Source organism: Leptinotarsa decemlineata, unplaced genomic scaffold (assembly GCF_025532065.1).
Source record: "Leptinotarsa decemlineata unplaced genomic scaffold, Ldec_3_MD MMD2_P_RNA_scaffold_5, whole genome shotgun sequence".
Taxonomy (NCBI): Eukaryota; Metazoa; Arthropoda; class Insecta; order Coleoptera; family Chrysomelidae; genus Leptinotarsa; species Leptinotarsa decemlineata.
Window position 1 is genome coordinate 9,987,680 of NW_027412532.1, and position 27,743 is coordinate 10,015,422.

The 27,743-nt window shown below is 34.7% G+C and overlaps 1 protein-coding gene across 2 annotated transcripts; it reads left to right on the forward strand.

The window, feature by feature from the left end:
* Positions 1 to 9,806: 9,806 nt before the first annotated feature.
* LOC111503028 (neutral alpha-glucosidase C) lies at positions 9,807 to 26,958 on the forward strand. Of its 2 annotated transcripts, none has more exons than XM_074169513.1 (15): positions 9,807 to 9,943; positions 11,871 to 11,960; positions 12,557 to 12,787; positions 13,420 to 13,582; positions 13,643 to 13,854; positions 13,927 to 14,125; positions 17,027 to 17,351; positions 17,479 to 17,726; positions 18,454 to 18,711; positions 22,072 to 22,312; positions 25,220 to 25,377; positions 25,443 to 25,553; positions 26,242 to 26,357; positions 26,415 to 26,485; positions 26,803 to 26,958. In XM_074169513.1, exons 1-15 carry the CDS (start codon positions 9,939 to 9,941, stop codon positions 26,916 to 26,918), a joined length of 2,544 nt encoding a protein of 847 aa, XP_074025614.1. In that variant the 5' UTR covers positions 9,807 to 9,938; the 3' UTR covers positions 26,919 to 26,958. The 2 variants fall into 2 exon arrangements, with proteins under 2 accessions (XP_074025614.1, XP_074025615.1); XM_074169514.1 differs by lacking the exon at positions 9,807 to 9,943 and adding an exon at positions 10,678 to 10,813.
* Positions 26,959 to 27,743: the final 785 nt, after the last annotated feature.

The window sequence follows — 27,743 nt, forward strand, 5'->3', positions numbered from 1 at the left end:
CAGGAGTTATCAAGGAATTGTGGTCATAAGATTTATCTCATAGAGCAGTGAACACAGTCTCCTTAAAAAGTCAGATTCAGAGTTTTGCCCCTCGATTCATGGGTCATGCGTATAAAGATACCCAGGTGTTCCTTCGTTATCTTTTGAAGGTTTACATGATGACGTTGATAAAATTATTGAGAAACCTAAACCGACCTTTACGGAGATGAACGAAAGTTAATACATATACATATACATATGACTCTAAGATTGTAGATAATTTCGTTTATCAATTGAAATCCACGATGAAGTGCACACACTGTGGATACGCATCTGTAACCTTTGATCATTTCTGGGATTTGTTACTCCCCATACCACAAAGAACTGGCCAATTGAGTTCATCACAGTGCTTGGATTTCTTCACAAGAGGGAAAACTTTGGATGGACATGAAAAACCGAAGTGTTCAAGTTGCAAGGAAAGAAGAAAATGCACAGTCCCTATCGATCCATAAGTTTCCCGGAATTTTAGTCCTGCATTATAAAATATTTTCTCTGACAGAAAGATTTAGAGGCGAGTGAAAGTTGCCATCGAATTTTCTCTAGATGGATTAGATATGAACAATTATGCAGCAGACAATTTCACTCCTTGTCGTTATAATCTAATAATCTCGTGTCACCAATTTCACCAAAATCGCTTGTGACTAGAGATGTAAACATCCTCTTTTATGAAAAGGAGAAAATGAGTTCGCACCTTTGACCTTATAAATGTCAAAGCTATTTTCCGGGTTTATTGGCCGTGGTCTGCAAGTTCTTATGCCCAAAATTTGGTCTACAATTGCGGTAGATATTAGCGATGAGGCAACGGACGCAGTGCTCTAAAGCACATAACTATGTCTGTGTTATTTCTGGATCATTAGAAAACATTGAATTTAATAGCTGTGTTGAAAATCCACGGTAGCACTGACATAGAGACTGATATCCATCTTCAAATGGTGTTCCTAGAACCTCAGGCTTTGCCTATGTACCGTCAATCAGTAATGGAATTTGATCGCTGGAGAGTCACAGATAAGTTTGACCGGAGCCTTCTTCTGGGGCATCACAGTGGCTCCAGAAGTTTTTTATGATAATTTCCTATCAAACGGCCCAAAGGTTAAATAAGACAAAGTGTGTAAGATATCATCAAAATTTTTTATTCGTTTGAAAGACCTATTGTGAAACATCCAAATTTCCATGATTTTGGCTCTTAAAACAGGCTGAATTTGATCGATGGCATGGGTTATGTTGGTTTTGAGGACCGCTTTGGTTTGTGGCACATTCCATACACCTGCGACTTGGAAAACCTCTCAGGGAAAAGTCTAACGGGGACAAATGGCATAATCTCGGTGGCCAGTTCATATCACTTCCACGTGAGATCTTTGATCTCTTTGATGAGATTCCATAGCCTTGACACTGACCCCTTGATATAGCTGGCAGCCTCTGGTTTCTCTTTCCCGAATCTTGCGTGTCTCAGCCTTGCTATTGCTTCGCATTCACAGATCACATTTAGTGCAGTTTCTTCCTCTTTTTGACAGAACCTGCATTGGGTTTCTTCCGAGAGACCCATGTTGCTCATGTTTTCTGAGTCGGTTGCCACTATCCTTACAACCTCACGATTGTGAGATCTTCCATGAATCTGGGCGATGGTTTCTTTATGAACTCTTTATGGATGCCTTCATACATGCTTTCGCTACCCCACCCCGCAGAAGGGTTCAGGGCCGATCATAGTCTTGGATGCGCCTTCACGGGCTAGAAAATCGGCCTCCTCATTGCCCCTGTGACCCTCATATCCGGGTACCCAAGCTAAAGTGACCCCATTTTGGGTACTTAGCTCCTCAGACAGCTCAGACAGCTTCCCACCAGTCTTGAGGAGACTTTAAATGAGCTGAGCGTCTTAATTACCGCCTAGATGACGGAGAAAATAGTAATGGTTTCATTTGTGACCGAACAGAACACCCATTTTGATAAAACAATTTTATTATTTGCACGTGTTGAATGCTATATCCATCCATAGTTCTTTGGCATAACAGACTGAATAAATGATAATTAATTTGTCAGATGTAGCCTCAACAAGATGGCCATTTTATGATGCCTCAATTCTGAATTGATCAATGCGTAGCAAATTACTTTATATCTTTTTCAATCTAAATGACATAAAAATAATTTTTTCGTATAGAAAAATGAAATTACGATATTATGATTTTTGTATTGATTTCTGATAGACTGAATAAAAATGAAAGCAATGGATAACTTGATCCACGTGATGATATTTTGTTTTGTAATGAACAAGTTACCACTTTCTCGAAATTTCAGTGTTGATTGAAAAATTTTCGGCATTTTTCCAAGCACAATTGATTTTTAAATATTTATAACAGGCTTCAAGTTCCTTTTTTCACTTTGTAGTAACAAATCAAGTACTCACCTAGATATTAACTTTGGGAGACAATCATGATTATCATAAGTGATAAACACAGGATTCAGAAAGGTATCATAACTTGTTAAAAAAATACGGGTCTGTATTCTAAAAAAATTGACGAGGGAAGCCCTAAGTAAACGAACGAACGCAAATAATTACAAATGATTGCATATTGAAAACCCTGGATTTTTTTTTATATCGGCCTCCTCATTGCCCCTGTGACCCTCATATCCGGGTACCCAAGCTAAAGTGACCCCATTTTGGGTACTTAGCTCCTCAGACAGCTCAGACAGCTTCCCACCAGTCTTGAGGAGACTTTAAATGAGCTGAGCGTCTTAATTACCGCCTAGATGACGGAGAAAATAGTAATGGTTTCATTTGTGACCGAACAGAACACCCATTTTGATAAAACAATTTTATTATTTGCACGTGTTGAATGCTATATCCATCCATAGTTCTTTGGCATAACAGACTGAATAAATGATAATTAATTTGTCAGATGTAGCCTCAACAAGATGGCCATTTTATATATATATATATATATATATATATATATATATATATATATATATATATACGATGAGTTGTTTTCTCGGGTTTCGCTCCGTGTTCGTGGGCACAATACTTCAAAAGGGGGGGGAGGGGCAAACCGCGGACACGTGTTTCTGGCTATTGACCTCATCAGCGCGGTGCAGCCAAGTGTAAAGATGGGCAACACTTGTTTGCCGAAAGCAGGAAACAACACAAACGCACGGAGTCAACAACAGGAGCTAACCGTACATTTGTGGTTCCAGTAAGAAGACTTAGAATTACCAGGCTACATCTAACACGACCACGTAGGCAGCTATAGCTACCTGCGTGACATCCGGGTCCAAGATATAAATACAAATAAAGATTTTATCGAGTAGGCATGATATAAATAAAAAATTATACAATTCGTGGACACAACACTCCAAAAGGGAGAAAATTACCAGGTTTGCCACTCTTTTTGCCTTTTTGGAGTGTTATGTCCACTAATTGTTTCGTTTTTGATTTGTATATCATACACACTCGACAAAATCTTCTGAGTCTATAGTATATATATATATATATATATATATATATATATATATATATATATATATATATATATATATATATATATATATATAGATGGCTATATAAGCAGATGTCTCATGATAGTTGATAGTTTTTTAACCAAATTGTACAATTGTTTATGTAAATATAAAGTGCGATACGAAGCTCATACTTGATCATTAGTTTCAATCAATTTGGAATTGAATTAATCGCTGGAGGTCAGCGATTTTTGGTGGTACTATGGGTTCACGTTTCTTTCAGAATTTGAAGCATACAGCAATTGAATCATCCTCACCAATTCTAAGACATTTTGTTTGATTAGTATTGAAAGTAAGCATAAAAATGTAAAAGGTGAAGTAAGGTCGGGTTAAGTTTTATGTCAATACATGTGTTTACTTAGCGTTCATGCTACTTTCTTATCACATATTCTTGACATATAAGGACTAGTTTCATTGGTAGAATAGAGCAATCTGGTATTTTTTCGAAATCTAACTCTAATTACAACAATATTGAATACACACACGAAATTCGTACTTCTACACTGAACTAACAAAAACCAGCTGCTTTCTTCGAAATCTCCCACGAAATGAGAGCGGTTTTTCATTTCTTCATTCAATCCATACAAACTTTTCTTCATTATACATGTCGCATCAGATCGTCAGCTACAACAAGAATATATTTTCAATTTTGCGATAACTCCTAACATGTTATTGCGACTTTTATGGTGTGAAAGTGAAATATGGAGTGCAAGAACTGCTGAAGTAAACTACAGAACGTATTCTAAAAACACTTTATTGTGTGATTTAATTATTATAGGGCGTATAATTATTAAGGCATGCCCGAGGAAGCCTTTGTAATGCGAAACACTTGTTGCGTTTTTGTAAAACTGTCTAGTGAAAATCACACAATACAGTGTTTTTAGAATACGTCAGTTATGGATTTTCATCAAGTATCGGCCGATTCCATCCAAATAAGGAATTCAGTTGATGAGGAATGATATTACATCCTTCTACATAGCTTTCCAATCATCACATTATTCGTGGCCATTATTTTAAACATTGAAATGTGAACAATCTTTGAAAAATAGACATATACTATCGTAGTTTTTCAAAACTAAAAAAGAAGAACTACATGTTTAGTTTGTCGAATCTAAAAGGAGACCACTCACAATCACATTTCCCATTACGAGATTATTATTGCAAATTAGAGCCTCACGTTCCCCATTAAGAGACTATTATTGCAAATTAGAGGGCACGTTTTCCATTAAGATATTATTATTGCCTATATTCGTACTTTCCGAAAAAAGAAGAAAAATGTTGATCCAGCCCATAGGCATTTTACTTCCACGGTGGCTGGAAGTCTATCAATGTCGCTGAAGGATATTTCGACAATTTACTTACAAACAAAATCAGAATTGCCAAAATCATTCAAAAATTATCAGACGAAAACACGCAATGTGAAATGGACACTTCAACTTTGTGTTCTGCTTCAACAAAAGGCATTTAAATATACCCAGCATTTGAAACAAACTGAATTCTTTCAACATCAGCAATTACTCGAATTTTCAAAGAAATATCAATGTGAGTAAGAATTGTAATTTTTCTGTTAGTTTGTTCTACAAAGAAATATAATGAAGAAATGTGTCTCATCAATTTATTATTCTACCTACACGGTTGCTGAAAAATTGAATACGCAACAAGTTCGAAAACAGTTTTTTTTGATTCGCAGTCTTTCAGAATTCGCTTACGGTTTGTCAAAAAAAATCAGTATTTTCCGGACTTGTTACGTGAATTATCATTTTCGATTTTTTTTATCAGGCTACAAAAGTCAAAAGGATGAGAAGTGACAGATCGAAAACTCTTTATTTCGTTGATGAATAGATGAATGAACAGAGGACAGAGGAGAAGATACAAATATCTATAAAAAATTTCGAATTTTTGCAACTACGGATCTGTTTCATCTCGTCAAATCAGACGGTAACTGGTTGGTTAGTGAAACCACTCTGTTGTTAATATTAATTCAATGACAATTCTGGATCGGTCAATGTTTGAGCTGCGTTTCGTGCTAGGAAAATCACTTTAAAGAGTTAAACCTCATTGGTGCTTTACTCGAACAAATCTTGACTTCAAAGGCTTATCGTTCGTTGGTTTACATACAATATTTATTTATTATACAAGGGAAAAAAGTATTAGATTTTAGCTCGAGGTTGTGTTGTCTCCCGATGCGAAGCGTGTCATTAGAGATAAAATGTCAAACTTTTTTCCCGTCTCAGAAAAAACATATTTTATCCCATTGAACCAATTCAAAATGGCGATTGTGATATTACAATTATTAGAAAGTTCATTTGAATATGTGAAATATTTCAACTTCTGTAAATTTTCAAGTGCACAGTGAATTGATGAGTCCAAGCAATTGGATTTCATTTAAATTTTTCAAAATTCTAGAAAACTCTCGATTCGTGATAAGGCTGAGATGTTATAAACAATAATCCGTGAAACTAATTTCATGTACAAAACACTTGAGAAAACTGAAAGGGATATATATTTAAGATAAGATATCATTCAATTACCATATTTTGACACGAGCGACGAATGAGATATTCTTTTTCACTTGACAACAGTGTTCTTTAATACACGGACTCTCGACGAAAATGATCACCCCAATGATCATCCATTGGTGAAATGAGAAAGTAAACTAATATAACCGATGCCTACATAATCAAGAAACCCGTTAAAAATTAATACCCAACTTGTATATTTCTTCCAAGTGTCCGGGTGATACTGCAACAACATAGGTTTATTATGCTTTTCCTTACATCATCTTATTACATCCATTACAAAAATTTTAGTTCTCTTCACATGTAGTCGATCATCTAAAAGAACAATTCGTTCACACCAGTCTCAACTCCCTACACTGTATGTTAATGGAGTCAGAAAACAACTACTCCCCTGGCTAATACTACGAAGGGCGTTGGATTATATCCGACAGGTTTCAGTGCAAGATTATTTACTATTATTCCTGCATATGCCATTGGCGGTACAACTAACGCAATAGATTTTCAATTATTGGAACACACTTGCAGACCGGTTTCGGGCTGCTTTGTCACTCGTCAGTGCAAGGTAGTGTCTATCATCAACATAAAGTCGATGATTTCCGATAATTGAAAATCGAATTCCTTCAGAGTATAATTCCTTGAACCAGGTTGAAGCAGATATGCGGGTGGTTACCTCGTTCACAGACAGTTGAGGCTATGACAAACCTGTTGTTTGCAACCAAAAATTGGAAAAAAATAAATAAGTTTGAAATAAATTGATTGCAATCCTTTCGGTAATATGAAAAGAAGAGTTATTTATGATAATATACACGTTGTTTAATCAGGAGACTCAGTCGTGGTAACGTGAACACAAAAAAATCATGAATATTATTGGAAATCATCATAGAGAACCAATCTACGAAATAGATAACTGAGTTCACTTGGAATCGATAATATTGAAAAGTTTCAAGCCTTTAGTTGGTAACCTAATAAAAATAAAAATAGGACACTTCATCATTGTCTTGAATGTGACCAGGTTTTTGTGATGGTGATCTCGATTACCCTCACTCCGTTTCTTCATTATATTTTCGAAATAAGTATGAAACTAATTTTTTGTAGCTATAATTCTCGAAATTGAATAATCAGTGTATGCAGATCTTTTTTTTATGAAATTTCTGTTGCAAGCCATGAAAACTTAAAAACCACATAATTTTGCTCAGTTCATATACAGGGCTATTCAAATTCGTTTCTGTACATGGGGATCTCGTTAACGGTAAGAGATAGAGTGTCGGTCGAACTGTGGTAAAGTTGTGTATTTTAGAGACCTATTCAATGATGAAAAAAAATCGAATATAGCTCTTTTGGTTCTGGAGATATACAGGAAAAACCAAATAATCTCAAATTATTTTTTTGCCTCTATCTTCTTTATTCGCAGACATATTGAAAATCTGTCAACATTTTGCTATTGGCACTTGATGTGGGCTATCAGAATATGTCCATGAATCTTTTATATAGGGTGTCATCTGGCCACCCCCATCTTTGAATTTTTAAATACGGACGTGTATTTTCTGTTGTAGTTTTTGGATCGTAGACGTTCACTTCAAACTGAAAAATTGAATTTTATTTTATATTTCGAAATGTTTCGGTAATATTTGATTATAATTGTGTGAATTATTCCCTTTTAAATTACGGCCCTCGAAATTGGTTGACAATAGCAACTTTCACGTCTCCCTACGTACCATAGAGTTTTTAGAGAGTTTTTTTTTATTTTTAGGTACCTACTCATATTTTTTCGTATGTCCATTGCTTTGACCGTTTTCTACAATGCACTACGAATAGGAAAACCTTTTATGATTATCTGTAACATATCTACAACAAAAATATATTATATGTGTTTTGATAAGCAGAAAAAGAAATGATAGCAATAATAACATCCAAAACCAACACTATAATTGCAATGAAAATTGAAATGAAGTAATTTATATACACAAAAAAATTAATGGCGCAATTAATGTTCAAATTGGATTTCTTCCATTTCGAGTCAAATACTGGGCCAATATAATGGCCTGCAAGATCACCAGATCTTACTATTTTGGACTATTTTCTAGGAGGGACATTAAAAAATCGGATTTACTCTGGAAGAGAGATAGAAAATGTGGAAGACTCCAGATTGAGGATTTTTTTGAATGATTTCGTAACAATACAGCAAATAAGTGTGTTAAGGGTAATGAATAATTTGAAAAACCGAGTTCAAAAATGTCTCGAAATGAAAGGACTCTAATTCCAACATTTATTACGCCATTCATTTCTTTGTGTACATAAATTACTTCATTTCAATTTTCATTACAATTATAGTGTTCGTTTCGGATGTTATTATTGCTATAATTTTTTTTCTACTTATAAAAACATATATAATATATTTTTGATGTTGGTATGTTTCAGATAATCATAAAAGGTTTTCCTATTCGAAGTTCATTGTAGAAAACGCTCAGAGCAATAAAAAATATGAATAGGTACCTAAAAATGAAAAAAAAACTCCCGAAAAACTCTACGGTACATAGGGAGATGTGAAAGTTGCTATTGTGTTTTTATTCAACTCAGTCAACCAATTTCAAGGTCTCTAATTCAAAAGGGAATAATTTACACAACTATAATCAAATACTACCCAAACATCCCGAAATATAAAATTTAATTTGATTTCTCAGTATAAAGTGGACGTCAACTATACAAAAAATACAGGTCCGTATTTAAAAATTCAAAGATGGGGGTGGCCCAAGTCAGATGATACCCTGTATAAAAAAATCATGGACATAGTCTGATAGCCCACATCAAGTGCCAATAGCAAAATATAGACACATTTTCAATATGTCTGCTAATAAAGGAGATATAGGCAAAAAAATAATTTGGGATTTTTTGGTTTTTCCTGTATCTCTCCAGAACCAAAAGAGCTATATTCGATTTTTTTTTCATCATTGAATAGGTCTCTAAAATACGCAACTTTGCCACAATTTAACCGACACTCTATCTCTTATCGTTTACGAGATCCCCATGTACAGAAACGAATTTGAATAGCCCTGTAAATGTCGGTGAGAACTATACTATAATTCCAAAATAGTACGTACTAAATTCTCAGAAATGACTCTGACGGTTATGCCTTAATCTGTTTCTTGTAGTGGCTTACTAAAATTATACTATGATTTTTGTGTGTATGATTTAAATAAAATATTGGGACATATGAAGAATCACAGCCTGACAACAATGTTTTCGTTTTGATGCAATAATATCTCTGGGAATTTAGTGCCTACTATTATGGAATTCTAGTATAGACCAAAGTTCATGAATCAGGGATCAGAGTATGCTTGAAAGATTTTCTCCAAAGTATATTTTTAACGTCAATTGTTTTGGTCCACTCTATATTGGCATTCTATGATCTTTATGAAAAATAATTTGAGAATACTGCCTATCACTAGTCGCGATACGGAGTTCTCTTTCAAAATAGTTACAAATCATAAATTTTATCGTTAATCTTGTTACAAAGTTTTTAGTGAAATATACTCTGTAGTTCCAAAAAAAACTTTCATGATCCTCATTTCAAATGTTTCTTCAAATATGATAATCTGATTCAATTCTCTGGAAGACATCCAAACAATTTATTTAAGGTCGAATTTCAACAGAATTCTAAAGAAATCGATAAATGTTGTGCCATTAGTTTTCTGTCTATATATAGACAATTCAAAAGATATAGGTAGATTTTGACTTTTATTCAATTGATGATGTACCCCGCGAACATGTTCATCATATCGCAGATTAAATCCTCCTAGGATTATGAGGGATTAGTTGGGGAAAATATAAAAAGAAGCATTCAAGTGTCGTTCATAGTGTCCTAGATAACTGACAATGAGGTATGTACAAGTTTCAAGAATATTATAACATCGTTGTTATTATTGATTTCACTATCACTTCAAGAACCGTGAATTGAAAAGGGAATATTTATAGGGGATCTCAGTTTTTTTGGAAAAAAAACTATGTTTATATGTATTAGTTGATTCTCCTGGCCATTTGACTATTCTCATTTTCATATTTTTCATTATAGTGAATTTTTTAGCGGTGATTTGACGTATAATACGCCCGATTCTTAAGTAAAGAAGAGGACAGTGTCTAGTGATTTTTCTACAATTGTTTAAAGTTAATTTATGTTCGATTGAAACAGCTTCTCGTTTTTTCAAATATGGTCCATTCAATAAAGATTTCTAGTTTGTGTTTCCAGCTATATTTTCCCAGTATTTTTCTTATTTTTGATTGACTCTGATCTGATTTCGTAGCAATGATTTTTATGTTCCCAAAACACATTTTAACGATCGTTCTTCCTGACCTTAAAATAATCCGTAATTGGTTGATTGTTGAGATTAACAATGCTAAAATATAGGTTCGGATGTCAACTAATTTGCAATACAGACTTCAATCAACTCTAATTACGTTTTTATTATGAAAATGTATACAAATATATCAATTTGTTTTATTTGTGTTGATATATAAGTAGTAATAATTGATTTTGCTGCTGATTAATTGTGTGGAGTACCGCATTATTCACTGAAACTGGAATGAGAATGTTGACCTAGTAACTATTAAGATAATGGAAGTACGTCAATGTATTCATAATGATCCAGTTTTCTTTTTGAGTCTTCAACTATTTGTGGTCATCACACGATTTCGAATTACTCACAGAATTAGTACTTTATTCAATGAAGCGTGAATTGTCCTGAAAAAATGAGGTATGTTAGATAAATTACAAAATAGTCCTGTAATGATTTTATGATGCAACAATTGTCTGAAAAGAATGCAATAATATACCTAATACTGACTGTGATAATTATACAAATCCGATATTCTGGTTTATATTATATGTTGATTGAGTTTCCTGAATTCATAATTAAATGATTACGAACCACACTCTCTAGGATCGATCTCGTTTTTTTCAATAATTATCTCCTTATGTTGAAAACAATGTTCGTGACGATGGGAACTGTAAAAGTTACGCTCTTCAAAAGTGACCTACTACTAATAAAATTTCGTAACATATGGACAACTATTCAATTTTCTTGTTTTTTTTTTGAGCCTGTTGTTACTCAACTAATTGTTAATAATAATAATAATATGTTTATTTTGAAGAAACTGGTAGCTACATTACATTTCAGATACTATAAACATAGAAACCTCATATTAACCAGGTTGGTTGTATGACTTGACATAGTTTTTGTTTTCAGAGTCTGAGCCGAATACAATGCAAAACAGAAAGAGAGGAAAACAAAATAATTAAGATAATAATTATAGCATTTACCTGTTATGTCAGGTGATCAACAATTTCATTATAGTATACCAAAACAATTCATTTATCACTTCTGAATCTGTGCTCAATAAAAAGGTTTTGAAACGTTTTTTGAGGAGACAGTAAGAATTTATGGAGTGAATGTATATTTTGTACATCTCTGGAATAAATTAAAAACCTTGAGTGATATTGTGTGAAACATCTCTGTCCCATTGATTTTTTGGTTTTGTTTATTTTGACATATTCGTTACACTTTGTTCTTGTGTCATAGTTATGATCGATTTTTGGTAATGTTTGTCTAATTTTATAGAGATATGCAATGATATTATATAAATACAATTTTCTAATGCTCAGTATATTTGCATCACGAAATAATTCTACAAACTAATTGTTTAAGAGGCCTTATTTACATTCAAAGTCAATCTTCGGATTATTTTTGGTACAACTGGTATACAGAGCAAGTGTATATTTTTTATAATTTATATTTTTGCTGTTCGTTACAGGTTCCTATTGTTGCTGACCTTCTTGTTGAGTGTTGCATTTAGTGCTGATCATGGACTCTTTAAAGATTGTTCCAGAGTTCCATTTTGCACGTAAGTTTCATCGATAAAAACTGTATAAATTGAAAAATACATGTTTTGAAAATAATAATAAAATCTCAAAACTTCCTGATGAGCCAATAAGTTACTGTAGAAACCATTGAAATTAATGATCGATTCATAAATTTTCTGTAAGGCATATTTCAGATTTATAAAATATAAATCCCCACCAGAACTTTGAAGAATAGTAGCAATTTTTTGAATGGAATCATTAAAATAGAAACCAAATATTTGATACAATAAAACACATTTTCCAACCTTGCTTTACTTACTCAAATTTTAGAATAAAACAATATAGAGAGTTGAATATTTTAAGGTGAGTATGAGTTATTAGTTTTATATTCAACTAACACAGATAATTGTTTTCAAAGGTATTGTATAGAAGATTGTTTGTTATATTTGATGGATATCATAGTAATGAGAAATTGATATAAATCATCTAAAATTTACTGGAATGAAAACTATCCTGTGTGTCATTCCAGGTGATAAGCTACAAACCAAATTCATTCAACAGTTTTTGTGAGATTGAGTAAACATACATATGAACTAGGTATCACCTTTTTAGTTTAAGAACGATATTGATGTTTCAGGAATTTTCGTCACCTACAACTAAATGAAAATGATCAATTCAAAGCTCAGATTTCTTCTCTCGCTCAAGACAATAATGTTGCCAAAATTGCTCTGACTGATGGTAAAAATCGACAACTTGAATTGCAAATAACGTTCCTTCAAGGCCGCAAACTGAGATTGAAAGTTCTGGAGAAAAACAATCCCCGATATGAACTTCAACACGTGCTTGAAAAAGATCCTCAGATAATCAGGTAAGTACGCATCAAACAAATACTTGGGCACAACAAAATCCTCATCTCATTGTGGAGCAGAGAAGTCAAAGAAAATTTGGATTCAGTATTTGGGCAGGTGTTTTCAGTGTTAGAATTATCGCCCTGTTCGTTTATGATGACACTATCACATTTCAGAGGTATTTATGAATTTTAAGGCAAAATATTAAACCCCATGTTGATGAATTGCCACTAATGGCGCTCAAAAAAAATATATTTTCAACAAAACAGGGTTTTGCCTCACAACACTGCAATTATCACCAATTTTTTGGCTGCAAATCTTGGTAATAATTGGATAGCTAATCAAGGACACAACCGTTGGCCGGACAGGTCATTGGACCTAATGCCTATGGACTTTTACCTCTGGGAAAGGTTCAAAGATATCCTTTTCAAATTGCTGACCATAGATCTCGTGCAACTAATTGCAGGAGTCGTTCTTGTGAGTTGCATTGCATCAGTGTGTGAGCTGCCTTAGAGTTAATGTTCTGAAATCAAGATATGAAAAATGCTCTTTCATCTCCTTCGATCGCTTTATTCACGTAGTTTCCTATGAAAAAAATGATCTTGAAAAAGTCTCTGTGAGATCTGCAATAGGTAGCATTTTTTTGTTCCAGCCACAACTCCCAATCACAATCTGAGGATGCTGTGACTCTTGTTGCGAGTAATGGAGACAGCTCCAAAGTTGTTATACGTAAAGGACCCCCAATGACTGTGGAGTTCTATAACAATGATGTTCTTGAAGTGATCTTCGATGCATCTCGCCTCGTTCTGGATAACGTGAGTAAATGATTGCATTAATTTAATGATGAGAGTTCATAATTTTGCAACCAACTTCAGACCGAACAAAGTCAAGCACTTTCATTTGACGTCTCATTCCCTGGTGCAAAACAACTATTTGGGCTCCACCACCACGCCACTAAAATAGCGCTACCCAATACAGCTGATGGCTCCATGGATCCATTCAAACTTAAGAATTCGGATACTGCTGGTTATGAAGTAGGCTCACCAATGGCACTCTATGGATCCAAACCAATTTTGTGCGGACAATCGTAAGTTCATCTCAGAAAATAATTGAAACCAGTGTTTTCTAAATGTATGAATTGATACACTCTTTGCTTCAGTACAACAAAAACAGCTTGTGCTTTCATACACAACGCAGCTCAGGCTTGGGTCGATATTGACTATTCCACTCAAGATAAGCCATCAGGACACTTCATGTTGGAAGGTGGATCACTCGACATATTCGTACTTCTTGGACCAACTACTAAAGAAGTTGTTAGACAAATCACTGACCTAACTGGAAAGGCTCATTTGCCACAGGTAAGGACTCAGTTATTTTAACACTTGTGCTCATGCAAACATATATTTTGTTTCATTTGAGTACAATTTCCACTCTCAAAAAGACGCCATAGATCACCAAGACATTCAGTTTGTTGAAATGCTTCGTACTGGAATGAAAAAAATTGATTGGAATGCATTTGAATCTGTAACAGGCAGTAAACTGTTTGAAGTTTTATTGTACGCATGTAGAATGAAACAAAATACTTTTTTATTGTACTGATTGAGAAATAATCAGTTACAACCAGTATCTCATGTACGGGTATAATTATCGATGTAAAAAAACTCAGTTGTTGATTAATGAAGCAAAATATATATGTCTAAAGAACAAACAAGATTATCAAAAAAAAAATCTGAATGGACAAAGGAACATGTGTATTAGCAGAAAAGTAATCGATAGTAGAACAGGAACAAATGAAAAGTTGCTTAAGGTCTGGACAAAGGATGGGCAATAAATAAAAATATAGTATAGAAATCAAAGGCAACTCATCACTAGAAAAAATCAAATTTTTATGAATATAATCATCAGTAATATAAAAAAAAATTTAAAACCGAAAAACCAAGGAAGAAAAAAGATGATTTGAAGGGGTTAAATTTTTAGGAGTGATTAATTTTTGGGAAAGAAAGTTTTTGGCTTTCTACTACTCCATCTAGATACAAAAAAAATGAGGGAATCTTCGAAAGAAAGGAAGGAAGTAATCGATTTGAAAATAAGTAACTCTATACATGGATGTGTAGATCATGCAAAGAAGTAACTTTCAGACACAAACTGAAAGAAAGTCCTCCTGAAACAGCTACTTTCATATAAACATTGCATTACACGAAAGAAATAATTCTTTCGAAACGAATACTTCTATATGAACACTGAATTATACAGACGATACTTTTCTTCACTCAGTTTGAATTTCAAACATTCGTTGTGGAATAAGATCAGATATCATTCACATGAGTTCTACTTTAAATGAATGGTGACAAATTGTACTCATGGAACACTGTCATCCTCACTGGTATACATCGATGTTTCGCCGTAAGACACTTGCCCTAAGGCTCTTCAGTACCAAATTGGATAACATTATAGAAAATACACACAATTCTTTCATCAATTACGATTTTTTATGTCACGGAATAAGCTTGATCTGCTTATGTCATCGATGACATCGTAATGACATTCATTCACCTATTTGATTTAATCCCAAGTAGTAGAAAGCCAAAAACTTCCTTTCCCAAAAATTAATCACTCCTAAAAATATAACCTCTTCAATTCAAATAAGATTTCTCTTGGCTGGGATTAAATCAAATAGATGAATGAATGTCATTACGATGTCATCGATGACATAAGCAGATCAAGCTTATTCCGTGACATGAAAAATCCTAATTAATGAAATAATTGTGTGTATTTTCTATAATGTTATCCAATTTGGTACTACACAACGAGTGTTTGAAATACAAACTGAGTAAAGAAAAGTATTTTCTGTATAATTCAGTGTTCATATAGAAGTATTTGTTTCAAAAGAATCTTTTCTTTCGTGTAATTCAATGTTTATATGAAAGTAGCTGTTTCAGGAGGACTTTCTTTCAGTTTGTGTCTGAAAGTTACTTCTTTGCATGATCTACACATCCATGTATAGAGTTACTTATTTTCGAATTGATTATTTCCTTCCACTCTTTGGAAGATTCCCTCATTTTTTTTTGTATCGAGATGGAGTAGCAGAAAGCCAAAAACTTTCTTTCCCAAAAAAAAGACGATGTTGACCAAATGAAAATTTGGTAAAACAACCATACTGCAAATGAGATTGAAAAAATATGGAACCACTTATTATCAAAAAATCTTTGAAACAAACTTAAGAAACTCGTCCATGATATAAATATAGAAGAACGGGTAAATTGAAATCTACATATTAAGATAGTGGCCGTCGATGGCTACCATTTACGCTGGTGTTCCCCAAGGATCCATATTAACCCTCTTTTTATTGTGTATCAACGACTTATTGAGAAAATCGAAGAATCCATTATATCGCTTCGCTGACGACAGCACACTTGTTTGGTCACTCCATTTGGATGCCAGGACAATTCTGCTATCTGTTTCTCCAGAAAATCTGGAAGACAAAGGGAAAGAGAAAAAAATGGAAGGACTCAAAATGAAGAAAAGGAATCAAGTAGATCTTGAAATTGACATTAAAACGTTTTAGACCAAAGTTGCAGATTGGTATGACTTTAGATACTTTAGGTATCCATAGCATTGCCATTCATAACAGTATTGAATAGAATAGAAGTGAATTATTAAGATAAAGCAAAAAAGTTGAGGAAATTATTTTTACACCATTTTATGAAAAAATTGTATAAACTGCAGTAATGGAAATTACCAAAAACATCACAAATCAAACAATACCTTATGAGAACTGCTGTAGCACAGACAAAATAAATGGGTGATGTTGAAAATAAGAAATATAAATATAAGTTAATGGTGAAAAATGTAAGATCTAACTCTGTCTTATCTAATTTATGATGGATAAGTATCTTCAATCAATCTGGATCAACTCCAGGTAAGTTTCACAACATTCTGAATAAAAGTTCAGGCTGAAGATAAAATCTGAATTGTATGATTCTCCCAACATATGTGGAAGCTTGTTCCTGAGTTGAGATGATATTTGAAACAAAAATGTCATTTGTATTCCGTTGTGACAAATGTGATGCACTAAGAAGATCATTAAAGACTTTGCTCATCACTTTCAGAACTTCCTGAATTTCTAAGCATGCGAACGTTTTTATCTATTATTTGAAGACTGTGTTTTCGACTGTTTGAAACAACGATGATTCTAAATATATTATGGAATACGAAATCACAAAGACTTTCTCTTATCTTGATTTTAATACACTTTTCAGCTTTGGGCCCTTGGATATCACCAGTCCAGATATTCTTACGCAACACAAAGCGAGGTACTAGAAGTAATATCGAGAATGGATCAAGAAGACTTCCCAATGGATGCTATTTGGCTGGATATCGACTACACAGATGGCAAAAGGTATTTCACTTGGAACCGCAACAATTTTCCAGATCCCGTACAGATGCAAAAAACAATCGCATCAACTAACAGAAAACTGGTATCAATTCAAGATCCTCACATAAAAGTTGACGACAATTATGCAGTATATACTGGAGCGAAAGATAGATACTTTATCAAGAATCCAAATGGCACCGATTTTCAAGGTGAGATAAAAACTACTAGCGAGTAATTATTTCAGCGTTATTACTCTCGTTTCTGACATGAATATAAAGTGATAGCGTAAGTTTTTTGAACCATGGCATTAAATTAAGAAGAAATGTTTTGTTAAAGGTGATTGCTGGCCGGGCAGATCAAGCTATATCGATTTTTTGAGTGATGCTGGTAGAGATTACTGGGCTAGTTGGTACGCGTATGACAAGTTTGTTGGTAGCACAGAAACCTTAGCTGGTACTTGGAACGACATGAACGAGCCTTCAGTATTCAATGCTTATGAAGATGAAAATTCTCTTCCGCATGATGTTCTTGAAAATGGAAACGTTAAACATAGAGATGTTATGAACTTGTATGGATTTTTGCAGGTAAATTCATTGATAATTTCTATAAGCTCATTGATTAGAGGGTTAGACGATGCTTGTATTCGATTTCTGTTTCTTTCAATATTGAACGAAAGTAATTTTTTGTATTTTTCTTATTAGTCAGTGGGTTGTGGTTGAAGACTGGCAGTAAACAACTTTACTTTAAACGTTCAAGCCAGTCTCGAATATACCTACACAGTAGGTTGAATGAACTGACGCCTATCAGAAAACAACTACACCCTGCATATGCAATTGGCAGTACAACTGAAAGAGTCGACGTTCAATTTAGGAACGGGCACACTTGCAGACCGGTTTCGGGCTCATTAGTCACTCATCAGTGGAAGATAGTGGCCATCATCGACTTAAAGTCAATGATATTTAATAATTGAAACTAACTGCATATCCAAATTTTGACCGATTCCTCTGAATAAGAAAGAAACATTTTCTTATTAGTCAGTTTGTATTACAGTACATATATTTGTACATTAGGATATTTAAGAACTATTAAAATAAAGCATATGTGATTCCTATAAGATGTTTCATTCACCGATCGATCAGCAATTCAAATAGCTAAATGAAAGACTAATGAACTAATGTACACTATACTACCACAAAATTAATCCGTTTTGTGCTTCGTCCGGTTAGTACGACATAGTATATCCGGTCCATTGAAGGTCGTTATATCCGGATTCTACTGTACAAGCATTTGTATAATTTGTTTCTTCCACAGAGCAAAGCGTCCCACCAAGGTCTCATGCAAAGGGACGAAGGTAAGAAACGTCCTTTCGTACTGAGTCGTTCACACTTTGTTGGATCGCAAAGGTACGCCGCCATATGGAGCGGTGATAACAGAGCAGAATGGCCTTATCTTACAACATCTTACTCCGAATGCATGCTGTCAAACCTCCTGGGACACGTTTTCTGCGGAGCGGACATTGGAGGATTCGACTGGAATACACCAGATAATCTTATGCTTAGGTGGTATCAGGTAAGTGGTGGAAGTTTTATTGTCGCCTTCGAACTTTCTTACACTTTTGAGCCAATACAGTTTCTGATTCCATTGGCTGTGATTTACAGGAATTATACGAGAAAGTCTCTGAACTAACAAAGATACAAGATGAATATTACTGGAGTTTTTTCCTAACACCAAATCGTTATTTTCAACACCACGACACGTGTTTCGATCACCAAGTGATCATCTTCAAAGAGGAAGTTTTAATCTTCCTCTTTGAAGATGATCACTTGGTGATGGAAACACGTGTCGAGGAAGTTTTAATCTTCCTCTTTGAAGATGATCACTTGGTGATCGAAACATGTCGAGGTGTTAAAAATAACGATTTGGTGTTGGGAAAAAATCCAGTAATATTCATTACTACACCAAAGGTTCCAAACAGTGCATCATAAGTAAAGATACAAGATATTTTTTCAGTTTTTTTTTATTTTTCAACATAGTCTCCTTTTAACTGCACACACTTCTCCCAGAGATGCCTATATATCTGTAACCCGTCCAGATAATATTCGGCGTTTTTCTCTGCAAAATAATCGTTCACAAAGGTGACTGCCTCTTCATTTGACGAAAATCTCTGTCTTCCGAGCGCAATATCTAGATGAGGAAACAAAAAGAAGTCACTTGGGGCTAGATCTGGTTAGTAAGGCGGATGTTCAAGCAGTTCAAACCGTAATTCGTGGATTTTCGCGTAATGATGCGTAATAATGGTGTATCCAGATTTCATCTACTCTACAGTGATTAATCGTCACCGGAACTTAGATTTATTGCGCCTAAACTGCGCCAAAAGAGTGTTGAAAATGTTTATTCAAACACGTTTTTGGTCTAAGGCAACGGTCGGCAACAGGCGGACCGTGGTCCGTTTGCAGACCGCGAAAGGTCGAACCTTGGACCGCCAAATATTGTAATGTGCATACCAAGTATAAATTAATACGTAGATAAGGTATACCATACCTTTATTAATTGAAGTGATAATGAGGCTCGTAAAGAAAAACGCTATGCATATCTCAGTTCTTACAAAAAAGCACTAAATTATTACTTTGTTGCATGAGCGAGCAAGAAAAATCCACAGAAGCAGCGTTGCGTGTGTACTGGACGCTTAATAAACACCAGAAACCATTTTCAGATTCTGAGATGATGAAGGAACGTATGTTGGAAGTATTCACGGCACTTTTTGGAGAAAAAAAAAGATGTTGTCGCTGCATTTTAAAGTATTCATTCCATTATCAGCGAGAAGTAACACACGAAAAATGGAAATTTTAGCTGCTGATATTGAAAACACTCTTCTTGAACTTCTGCAAAAGGCACCTTGCTACGTCATACCACTTGATGAATCATGTGACATCGTTGATGAAGAACAAATGTCAATTTTCGTAAGATTTCTTGATATTGAGTGTCAGATTTTTAGGAAAGAGTTGCTAGCAATATCACTGTTGAAAGGTAACACTCGAGGAGAAGATTTATTCAAGGTCATTGATGAATTTATTACTAAATCTAACATTAGTTATATAAAATGACGGGGCCCCAGCAATGATTGGCAAAGGAAAAGGTGTAGTAAACCGAATCAGAGATAACAACTCAGGTCTACTTAGTGCTACACTGAAAGAAGTGATGAACAGCTTGGTCAAGTTGATTAATTTTATGAGATCTCATTTTGCTCTCCTTCATGCAAAATTGAGATACGGAGGGAGCCAAAAAGCACTATAATTTTATAAAATTTTATAACAAACAAGCGTAATATGGTGGTCGTAGCTTTTCTGAAAGATATTTTGAAATATTTAAATGCGCTCAACACAGAATTACAAGGAAATTGAAAATTAATATGCAATCTGATACAAAGCGTGTCTGCTTTTTGTCGCAAGCTGGATATCTTTGAAAAAGATATTGCAAGACAAGAATATATTCAGTTTTCGACAATTCTTGAACATAAAAATAACCCTGGAGAAGACATTGCAGTGTTTGTCGCCATTTGAAGTTGATGTAGCAGCAAAATGGATAGATGTGGCTGCTAAATTGTTTAATCTGTCATAGGCATCACTTGAAATAGAGATAATTGATTCGCAACATATCCCAGAAAAATATGAAAATTGCAACGAGCTATAAATTTGGCCTCTATGTGTGGCTCGACATATGTATGTGAAACATATTTCTCAAAGATGAAATTTTTGAAAAACAAATATCGTTCGAGATTGACGAATACACACCTAGAAGACATTTCGAATTTGCTGTTTCTCTCGAGAACCAAACTGGCTCAAGACCGTCGGTGTAATTTCTCACATTAATATGTGTTTTATAATTCAGAATTTGATTTGAAACCAAAATAATACATAAGTAGCACTTAATTTTTATCAGTTGTTTTTTTCTGGACCTTTTCAAAATTTTCCCACAGTCTCCGGACCCCACCTAAAACTACTTGCCGACCACTGGTCTAAGATGAACAAACGCGGCACCATGCGCATACGGCTTTCTTATGTCTGAATGTTGATTTAATATGTGAAAAACATGTTTTTTGACATCTCTATAATCTCTCTCATTTCAATTCAGCGGTCGTCTAGTTTGGTAAACTTTTGGATCCGATTGGATTACATCGATGGTGGGCATGGCTCCGTTTCCATTGGTTGAGTTAAAAGGCCTGATTCGTGTATTGTTGAGTGACTAGCTGTCAATATCCTTTTTCTGTTGAATTATATCTTCTACAATCTTGCATAGTTTTCAGTTCAATAAATCTCTTCGAACGCGACAATGTGAGTACTTTCTCTGAGTGCATGTACTGAGTATACCAAATATGACAACATCTCTTGTATTCAGAGAGCTGCATTCTTGAAACTCTTCTCGTAGTTCCAATTAAGACCAATCTACAAAATAACTTAAAAAATCTAACCTTAGCTTACCTCCGATTCTTAATAAGTATATTTAAACCAATGAAAATCATTCCATTCAACTGATGATGTAAATGCCAATAGATCCCCTTACGAAAACACCTTCTATGAGGTCGATCTTCTATCAAACATAAACAGGGATCCCCAACGAGGTCTTTTGTGTACTATTAAAAAAAAATTAATAGGGAATATAATTGGGAATCAGAAATCGTCCACCAACCAATCGTTGATCCACTATGTATAGGACGGTGATAGACATTGAAAAACAACCGAAAGTAGAAGGAAGTTAACGCACTCTCTAGGAATGAAGCCAAGCTCACCACCAATGAAACAGAAACTGTGTTTTCGATAATATTTACCGCAGTTGTAGACGAAACATCATACCAACAAACCACAAAAATAAATTTTACACAGTTACAGCCGACCGTGAAAGTTAACATTTCTCAAAACATTTGGATTTCAGGCTGCAGTTTGGTTACCATTCTTCAGGAGTCATTCCAATAACAACGTTAACAGACGAGAACCGTACATGTTCTATGATGAAATGAAAGTGGTTGCCAGAAAAGCAATGAAAACTCGCTATAGATACATACCTGTATTTTACACTCTCTTTTATTTGCACACCAAGTACGGAGATCCAGTGGTCAGACCACTGTTCTACGATTATCCTGAAAGAATCGACGATGACCAGTATATTTTAGTGGGTAAGAAACAAAGAATTGTACTGAAAAAAAAAACATTTCACTTGCCTCAAAAGATTGTTGGGAAGATATTCCGTGTATGCTGATTCAAATTGAACAAATTAACGATTTGGATTTTACACTTTACAATTGGATGTTTCAAATATCTCAAATAAAAACGTCTCACTTCAAAAGTCGAAATCGTTAAAAAACATTTTTTCGGAATTGAAACTATCTTGTCAAATCACAATAATTTTACTTAGCTTTACTCTAAAGAATATTTGCCTTCAACAGAATAGATGTCAGTACTTTATATTTATTCAAATTCATAAAAAATTACAAAAACTGGGTTGCAACCTTAGCTAACAAAAGCTAGCTGGAACTAGTGCAGCTAGAAATTAAAACCAAAACGTAACTCATAGTGCAAATTCATTGAAAACATGTTTTTTCGAATTCTAGTAGCATTAGTTGAATTTGGATTTGGTTATAGTTCAGATTTTGAATCATCAACAATTAATTATGCTCTCGATAAATTTGCAACAAATGTTACTGCTTGACATCTGTAGTACCAAGTGTAAAGGTGGCTTTCATTATTTTTTCAATATTCATAAAAATGTGAGATCTGTTTCTACCTTAATTTTGTTACATTGCCGAAAGAATCAACGAAAGAATCCATTGAAGAATGAAGAGTAGTTTACTGGAACCAGGTTGGATTCAATGCCAGGAAAATCAAAGCATCGGTTTTTTCAAAAAGATAAATGACTCCGAACCGGATATGATTATGTCAGGACAGACAATTCTGCTTTCTACTCCGATAAGTTTGTTGGGAGTTGGAATGGACACCACCATGTCTTGGCAAAATAATGTCGCAGGAATTTCAGAGGCTGCTTGGAAGACTGCTGAGAACCAAAAAACTGTTCACACTTCAGCAACTTTTGATGCTTTATAAAGCTCAGATCAGATCTTCTATGTAGTATTGTTCTCATGTATGGAGCTCCACTCCTGAACATACCCTGAAGCTGCTAGGTTCTATCCAAAAAGAGCCAACCGCCTGATTGGAGACACAAACATCACTTGCAATCGGGTCGGACCCCTCTGGATCTGTACGTTAAAGAGGTTGCGTTAATGGCAATGTTACGATTGCGCACGGCTGGTGTATACCTCGAAGTAGGAATGGGTCAATTGAGGCTGAGCCTATGGCGAGAAGCGCTAACTGTGCAACCTCTGCTGTAGGCAACCAGTGATGCACTTGAACCCAGGTTTGTGTTTAATAAACCCTACAAAATACAAATAAAACAGAACACAGAGTCAGATGCTACAAATGCAATACGCATTTATATATATACAGACGGCTCAAAAATCAAAGAAGGCGCAGGATGTGGAGTGTACTCCAAATCACTAAGCCTGAAGATTGAGTGGGGAATGGGAAAAAATACCAGCGTGGACCAAACAGAACTGGCTGGTATCTCAATCGCCACAAAAGAAATAACCAGGAAAGGAATTTCTGGCAAAAACATAACAATCTACACTGACAGCAGACAAGGCCTATTAGCTTTGAACAGACAACGTGTTACCTCAGGGCTAGTACTAGAGTGCCATCAAGATTCAGCCAAAGCCTCGGTAGATAATTTCATTATCCTGAGGTGGTCTAAAGGGTCCGACAGGAGTACAGGTAATCGCATTGTCAACTCTTTAGCCAAGGAAGCGGCTGGACTAAGAATTTTAGCACCCAGTGGCACCTACGGCCTGATGACTTCGACAATTGCCGTACTAGCCAAATGTTACACCCATGCCCCAATCCTTAAAGAGATGGGATGGAATCAAAGGATACAGTCTTGCCAGGATCATCCTGGGCGACTCTGGGAAGCTGGCGCCGAAGAAATATCTGGCGATGACCAAGGAAAATCTATGCTCAACAGAAGGATTTCTGACTGGCCACTCTCAACTAAGGAAACACCTCCATGATATGAGGCTAGTAGACGCACCTCTATGTAGGATGTGTGAACAGAAAGATGAAACTGTCAGGCATGTCCTATGCGACTGTCCGGAGTTATCGTCAATAAAAGAGTGTGTGTTCGGCGAGTCTTGGCCTACACCTGCCGATATTAAGGAGATGTCTCACAGTGACCTGTCCACCTCCCTGGAAAGGACACGATGGACGATGACCTAAAAGGACAACTCCTCGGGAGGGTGTACAACGGGTCACATGTGGCCTAAGTTCTGTGGGCTTACACTCACTCCCCCTACTCTACAGATACAAAGATGCAGATTTGAACAGATTTTCTAAACAGAAAAGATACAGATCACTTGCAATTTCGATAGTCTGGAACATCAAAGAAAGTTTGGAGATTTGTTACTCGTTTATAGATACTTTCTCGGGACGTGTTCAAGTGACTAGGCACATTTGATTCCATCAAGAGCCATACATATCAGAAATACGCGACGTACTGTGACTGCTCATTGATTTGAGGTTCAACTCAGTACACCTCGAACTTCACTGTTATGAACTCTTCCATTTTGAAAACTGCCTTTATGTGGAATAAACTTTCTGAGGAGGTTTTTCCAAATAAATTTATTTTCCAGCGATTCAAATCCGACGTGGATCGCTACTTTCACACATGCACCGGTCTTAGAGCGCTTTGAGGATATTCCTTCAGTGCTTGTGTTTTGTCCTTAAAAAAAATGAACGTTTTGTATGTGCAAATAAATGGAAGTAACAAGTGAATAAAGATTTTCAGCATGCTATCATAAAAATGATATGTTATTTGCCATGTTGTCATTGCCAAAAGTGAAATAGTCGTTATTGCTTTCTGATCATATCTCTTGAAGAAGACCAAATCGTTTTAACTTTAGATTTAAGAATAGCACACGAAACTATGTCATATTACTATAAAGATGCACTATAAAATCTCAATTTATCCGTTTCCGTAGGATCTGATATTCTGGCAACACCCGTATTCCAAGTAGATTTTTCAAGCGTAGATGTTCATTTTCCTGGTGATAATAATGTTCGTTGGTATAGAGCGGATCAAGACTGGGCAGTGTATTATGGAGGTGACACTAGAGAAATTTCTGCCCCATATGATATTGTGAGTATGAAAAATATCATGTAAAATGTTTGTTGCACATACTTTCATTTCCGTTTTCTTTGCAGTCTCCTGTATTCCATAAGGGAGGTAGTATAATACCTCTAAAGGACGATGTCAAGCGTTCTACAACAGATATGATCGACACATCATACACTCTTTATGTCAATCTTGATTCGGTGAGTATATATATATTGAAGAGATTTTTTGAATTTCTAATTCACGTCAAGAACTCATCAAAAATGTTCCAAAAGGTAACAATACATTATTCAGTATTTTGATGTACAATAAGGAGGAGAACCAAAAAGTTTTTTTATAGAAAATTGTTTCTTGCAAAGTTTTCCGTGCAAAATGTATCTCAAAGCATGAAATAAAACAGACAGTAAATTAAATGAAACTAATCCAAAAATAAGTCAAGTTTTTTTGTAGGCATCAAACGATAAGATCTGAAAACCATTGTAAAACGTGCAATCTTCACCATCGACCAATTTTTTTTAATAGGAACTGGTACAAGATATCTTAATGAAGAGAGTTTTGGATTCTTCATACATTGCAGCATTTCGAAAACTGGTTCACTTGTTTTAAAGATGGGGCACTTTGAAATAATAACAAATTGAAAATAATGAATCACTTTTTTATAACTCATTCAATAATAATGTATCTCAACAGAATTACTTTGAAATAAAAACAGAGAAAAGAGTACCGAACCTAACTTATCATAACTTGAATTTCAAGCACTATTTATTACTTTCCAATACCATTGTGGGAAAGACGAAAAGAGCTATAACAAAAATATTCGATCAGTGTAACAATTTCCACCAGACTGCATTTTTAAGGTATCCTGTTCATTCGTCTGGTTGATTTCAGAATGGACACGCTGAAGGTTTATTATACGGGGACGATTTCACGAGCTTTGAATACTCCAACAACAACAAGTTTTATCTTCTCAAGTTCACGTACAACGACAACAATCTGAAGATTGAGTGAGTTTTTTCATACAATACTTTTCAAACCATGACTATATTTGACTTTTTTTTCAGGAAAATTGACGGTGATCTTGATTACAATGGTTCCTTCAATAATGTTGTAGTTCACAGGGCATCATTATCTGGTATGTATATGAATCAAACCTGAGTTGAAGTTCCATTTTACAGTAAATATATTAAGACAGTATCAACTGTTCAAACTCAATTTAAACAAACTCCTGGAAAAAGATCATACTTTCTATTGGATAATTGAGTACTTTTTCAACTTCCAACTTCTGCTTCTGATGAATGGAATGAATTAGATATAATATTCTATGAGATACAAACGTGAAAAAACACCCTTTTCAAAGGAAAACAATACTAGATGAGGCATTATAATAATTTCACCTATGATTTCTTTCTCATTTTTATCATTAATGTTGATTCTGATTCTTTTTTTCAGATCCATCTGAAGTTGTAAGAACTGTTCATAATTCAACAATCGATGGTACATCTCTGAAGGATCTCAATTTTGGACTACTCTTCTCTAATGCCACAAGTCTAACGCTAAACTTATAAGAACTGTAGTAACATTTATGAATAAATTCATTCAAGTATCTGTCCATTTTTTAGAATGAAAGTAAGAGCACATTTTTTCCAGTGAAAATCTGAAATTCCATTCACAGAAAAAAACTCAACGAAACAAAAAATAGGTGAAAAATGAGAAAAAATACTCTTCCATGTTATTGTACCACTTTAATCTGTAACTAATATTGTTACTGCAGTATCGTCCTGAAGTCCGATTACAATTAATTACTGTGATTGTTTGAAAATGTCCTTATAAGAAGAAACTGTGGTAACAACATTAATTACGAATAAAAGTGGTAAAAAACATGGAAAGTTTATTCCTCATTTTTCATGAAGATCTCCTACCACGTAGTAACGACTACATCCATCAATTTATTAAAAAGTAGGTTTTTCCATTCACCGTCTGTCATTTTTATGCGATCGACAATTCTCATACACTGAAACTAATACTAGTACTAGTACATGTTGATGTGGAATAAATTTCTTGAGAATGTTTTCCCAAATGGATTTAATCTCCAGCGATTCAAATTCATTATGAATCGCTACTTTCGCACAGGCACCGCTCTAAGACCGCCTCAAGGATTTTCCAGTGGAGTTTGTATTTTGTCCTTGAAAAACCTCTAAGGAAAACATGTTTGTTCACCGACAAAAAACTGTGAACGTTGTATATAAAGACATTCTGTAATATGTTTAGCATCAGCATTGCACCCGTGCGGAGCCTAGGAGGTTCGCTAGTCAACAATCAAATTCAAGTCAAATATTAACAATCATGAAGAACTGAAATTCTACAATGATATCTTATGAGTGATATAATAG

Bases quoted from the DNA above. Each gene is read 5' to 3' on its own strand.
- LOC111503028 (XM_074169513.1), top strand. The intron at 17,352-17,478 runs GTGAGATAAAAA...GTTTTGTTAAAG, and splicing joins AAATGGCACCGATTTTCAAG to GTGATTGCTGGCCGGGCAGA. The intron at 26,486-26,802 runs GTATGTATATGA...TCTTTTTTTCAG, and splicing joins TCACAGGGCATCATTATCTG to ATCCATCTGAAGTTGTAAGA.